Source organism: Arachis duranensis, chromosome 7 (genome assembly GCF_000817695.3).
Source record: "Arachis duranensis cultivar V14167 chromosome 7, aradu.V14167.gnm2.J7QH, whole genome shotgun sequence".
NCBI lineage: Eukaryota > Viridiplantae > Streptophyta > Magnoliopsida > Fabales > Fabaceae > Arachis > Arachis duranensis.
Window position 1 is genome coordinate 63,032,693 of NC_029778.3, and position 4,968 is coordinate 63,037,660.

At 29.2% G+C, this 4,968-nt stretch overlaps 1 protein-coding gene across 1 annotated transcript; it reads right to left on the reverse strand.

Annotated features, from left to right (window-relative positions):
• Positions 1-4,527, reverse strand: LOC107459376 (protein ECERIFERUM 2). The gene is made up of 2 exons (XM_016077604.3): positions 3,908-4,527; positions 1-1,040 (listed from the first exon to the last, which is right to left on the reverse strand). Exons 1-2 carry the CDS (start codon positions 4,352-4,354, stop codon positions 141-143), a joined length of 1,347 nt encoding a protein of 448 aa, XP_015933090.1. The 5' UTR covers positions 4,355-4,527; the 3' UTR covers positions 1-140.
• Between the last annotated feature and the right edge of the window lie 441 nt (positions 4,528-4,968).

A 4,968-nucleotide genomic window follows, 5' to 3' on the forward strand; every position in this document is an offset into this window, starting at 1 on the left:
TTGCTAAACCAATATATTTAAATATAAATAAATTACACCAAAATACATTAATTCAGAAAAACATATAAGAAAAATTAAAACAACGATCTCGGCAATATATAACAAAAAGAAAAACATATTTTGATTGTGGATCGATCTCATCAAGGGTGTGATGGGATAGCCCATTCACTTCCCAATTTATCTTTAAGTTGTTCAACTTCTTTTTCTGGCAGAGAAACTGTGACCAACCTTCCAATTTTGCCACCATCTTCCTTATCCTGAGGTGCTGGAAGTACCAAAACTACCCCTTCATCACCCACCCCATGAAGGGCACAATTCGCAACCATTGGTTTCTCTCCATTTATAAGCTTCACCCCATAAATAACGTTACCTTCTTCTTCCAAGTTCACAAAAGTCAACCTCGTTCCATACACTATAAAATCCTCTCTCCCTTCACTTTCTTCCACCAATTTCTCCATGACATGCTTCTCAACCTTCTTTTTCTCACTGCCAATGAGCGTTGCCAATTCCAAAACATCAGATTCCGAAACAGAAACTTTGCTACTAGCTTCAACTGTACTAAATTCCAAGCCAATATTTGTAGGGAACTCGTAGTTTTCACTATGATATTCGCAAATTACAACATCCTTTGGCTCTGAATAGCTCCTGATCTGAGCCAAACACTTCCATACTAATGCCGAAACGATTTCGAAACAACAGGTGTTGTTAGATTCTTGGCTACTTGTAACCGAATCTTGAAGTTGGTTGTAACTGACATAGAAAGTGTGAGTAACGATTTTGGTGTCAGTTGCGGCGATCCAGCGTTCTTCGTCAAGAATTGTGGCCCTTTTCACGATGGGAATCTGTGAATCTTGAATGGAATTAATAGGAAGAGATTGTAACTCTTCATAATTAGGGTTTACGTGAAGGGATTTTGGTGGCACGTGACCGGCGAGCGCGTGACTCCACTTGGTGATGAAATTGAAAGCCGAGAAAGCGTCTCCAAGGACATGAGACCAACTCAGTCCCACACACAGCCCTCCACATTTGAACCAAGTAAACTTCATAAAACACAAAAGTTGAAGCAGCTGATTAGTTAGAAAACTGTTACACAGTAAAAAAAAATAATAATAATTAGAACAGTTTTGAGAAGTGATGTACTAAACTACTAATGTTGGCTGTTGGTGGTTGCATCAACCGGCAATAAATAAATAACATTGCTCTTTATTATTATTATTATTAAGTTTATTGTCAAATTATTTACTCCATTTGATTTAAATAATTATCTAACGTCAACAGATATTGATATTTTAAATAATGATTTAAAATTAATTTTTTCTTAATATTAAAACGAGAAAGTAAATTTATTTTTTATATTCTCAAAAAATGTTAAGAATTACTGCTTTTTATTAATATTAGCTAATACTTCAAACTAATAATATCTTAGTTTTACACTATTAGAATTTATGATTTTTAAGTTTAAGATTTAGAATTTAATTTTTAGGATTTAAAATTAAATAAATATTGACTGAAAATGATAAATTTTGTTGTTCATGTATCATTTACCAATATATAATATTATTTTTATCATTTTAAAAGAATATATATTATCTCTTTACAATTACTATCCCTTTTTCATCTAATAGAGTTGTAACAAATAACGTCCGTTAACTTAACTTTTTTTTTTCACCCTAGTATCTGATTGATTTAATTAACTTAACTTTTCTAAAGATATACTACTTATAATTTGGATCAAATCAAATTTCAAAATCAACAGTTCAACGCTACTTATTTGTGATGGGAGAGAGCATTGAATATTGATGTTTAATTTGGTTATACAAATTGCATGCAATATAAAGTACACGTGGCTTATTATCAGAAGAAGAGAATAAATATTTAGACGAGAGTTAGTTGGCAAGAGAAGATTATAATATGATTTTATTGGTTTTACCTAATATACATGGGTACGTGTTTCTTTGTCATAGAATGCTGCATCTACTTGCTCTCTTTGATTGTGGCTGGTTTTATAAATAAAAAATATATAATTTATATTTATTAATATTTATATTAATTAAATAATGATTAAAAATATTAAAAATTACTGATTCCAAAATTTTTTTTTACGTAATGTATAGAACTATTTTACAATACCATATAACGGGAAAAATTAGTTGTTTAACTGAATTCTAAAAATTAAATATAGAACGAAAATGCCCACAGACTATTTCAGTGTCCAATAATCACCATATCTGATCTCCTGCTTAAAAAAAAACACTATAAATTGTATATATATATATTTTTTTTTGCTTAATAAAATGCATAATTTGTTTTTAAAAATTTAAAATTAATATTGCTTGATTCAAATTAAATATCAGTCCATTTGGAAAACTTAAAATACATTTAAATTGTGGGAATTAATTTTTAAAGAATGTTTTGAGTGAATACATAACTGAACCCCTAAAAGCTATGTCCACATGGAAATATAATTCTTCGAATTTTTACAAATACTATCTTGACATATCCATAAATGATAAGGACTGTAATATAATTATATTTGATAAGTTAATTAATTTCTTAGTAAAATTATGAAAGTTCAAAAAACTTAAAAATTACTCTTAAGAATCATTGATGAGAAGAGTCAATTAACGAAAAATATCATTTATGTCAAAGTTAGCAAAATAGTTCTGTTCAATTCATATTTAAAGAGAAGGACCATCAATAATTTTTACTGAGATAATAATAATTTTGGTGAATGTTATGGTGTTTATCACTTTGTATTTAAGTTACTAAAAAAGGTAAATAAATAATATTTAATAAATTTTATATGATTTATTTTTTATTTTAAACATTTTATTTTTTATTTTAAAAAAGAAATTAGACAATTTAGACACCATAATAAAGACACCATAAAATTCACTAATAATTTTTTATCTTTATAGATTACCCTTGCTAGCTAGATGTTATGCTTTTACTGATTTCTTTATTAATTGATCGTACCCTTCTTAATATTCTTTAGAAGTATTCTTTTCCTAACTACTTTTTAAAGCTAGAAAGTAATGGTTCTTGGTTAACATACACGTGACACATACGTATTATATATTATTAAAAGTCCCCTTAAAATTAAAAAAAAAAATTGTACAGTCATACCATAATACAAAGGCCACACCTTAAATAATCAAAAGTGATATATCATGAAAACTAGGAATTTCTAGGGAAAAAAACACGTAGGAATACTATCTGTAGCATAGGAAAGTAGTAGACCCGTGAAACAATACAAAAATAGGTGCACACAAAGGTTCACAGACTTTCAGCTCCGTGAATAATGAAAGCAATGAACGAGCACCATATAAACATATGTCGGACTCACCCTAATTGGATTCTTAATAATAAATAGGTGGACATATATATAAGTTTTTAGATATTTCTAAAATTTAAGTCATAAAAACAACTTTAATATATAAATAACATAATTGATTCAGATATGTATTCGGGAAAAGAAAAAAAAAATCCAAAATTTTAGATTATCTTAATTATTAAAACTATCTTCCAGCGAAAAATTCAAATTAAATATAAATTGAGTATTCATATGATAATTAATATATGAAAAAAAAAAAGCCATAACATAACTACGACATAAGAGTCTAACCACTAAATTCCATGATCAATTGTATATAATTACAATGTATTGAGAGTATAATAAAAAATTTTGCACAATAATTAAATTATATTTATTCTTTTAAATAATTATTTATATAGTTAATATAAAATAATTATTTTTATTTACGTAATATTATATAGTTAGATATACGTACGTATAAAATTATTTTATATTTATATATCTAATAGAAGTTTTTATAAATCAAAAGATTTTATATAATAAGAAATCTAGGTAGTTAGGAGATTAAAAGTAGAAAGAATTTACACATACCTTGAGGAAGAGCAAGGGTGAGAAAGCAAGGTCAGGACCAAGCACGTGATCATGGACAAGTTCATGAATGGAGTACCCTTTTTGGTTGAACCATTCCTCAAGTGTCTTATCACAATGAGACTCAACTATGCGGACACCAGCATCGTTGCACTTGATGAACGGTCGCCCGGACGATTCGGACCTCCGGATCCGGCCCGATATGTGTGAATACGGATCCAACAGGGGAAACATAGGTTTCTTCAAGTCAAAGATTGAGAGCCCTTGTGCAGCTTGAGGGCTAAAGAAATGAACGGTTCTTACGTAGTGAAGCTTCATGAGGAGGTCCATGTAGCCTAGGTTGTACGTGCCGCGCTCGTTGCCACGTGGCGTGGCTGGCACCACCGTTGAGATCTTGGAGGTTAGAGATGGTTGGCTTTCTTCTCCCATGTTGGTAGTTAAAGAACCCATAACGAACCGAGAGAGATAGAAGGGGTTAGATTTTGTGTGCCTGGATTACTCGTCTACATTTATAATGTTGGTTTGGGAGGATCTGTTATACTTCTACTTATGAGGCAGCATTATGAGTTTATGACAGGGAATAGAAACGGGTAAGTTAGAGACGTGTTCGGTTAGGATTGGAGAAATTTAATGGGTAAGTGTGAAGATATAGACGTATTATAGGTGTATATATATTAACATTCCTCACCTATTTTTTAAATAAATTCTTTATTTTCGTAGAAAGAAATGCTAAACAACCAAATTTTTCATTTCAATCAAGTCATAATATGTATACGTTTTTTTTATATTTTTTTCTTTTTCCTCTTTTTTCATTAGAAGAAATATAGAGTGAATGGAATATTTATACAATATGTATAATGAGGGTATAGGAATATTCGATTCATTAGATGTTTATTATCTCTAATACCCGAATAGTTATTCTGGATAATATAAATGTACTGTGTTTAAAAAATTAGTAATATTTTACCTTAAATATTTATTTTTTAATTCATATTAAACCAAATAATTAACTTACTGTACATATTGTACAAATACTCCATTAATTTCGATCCCTAACGAAATTA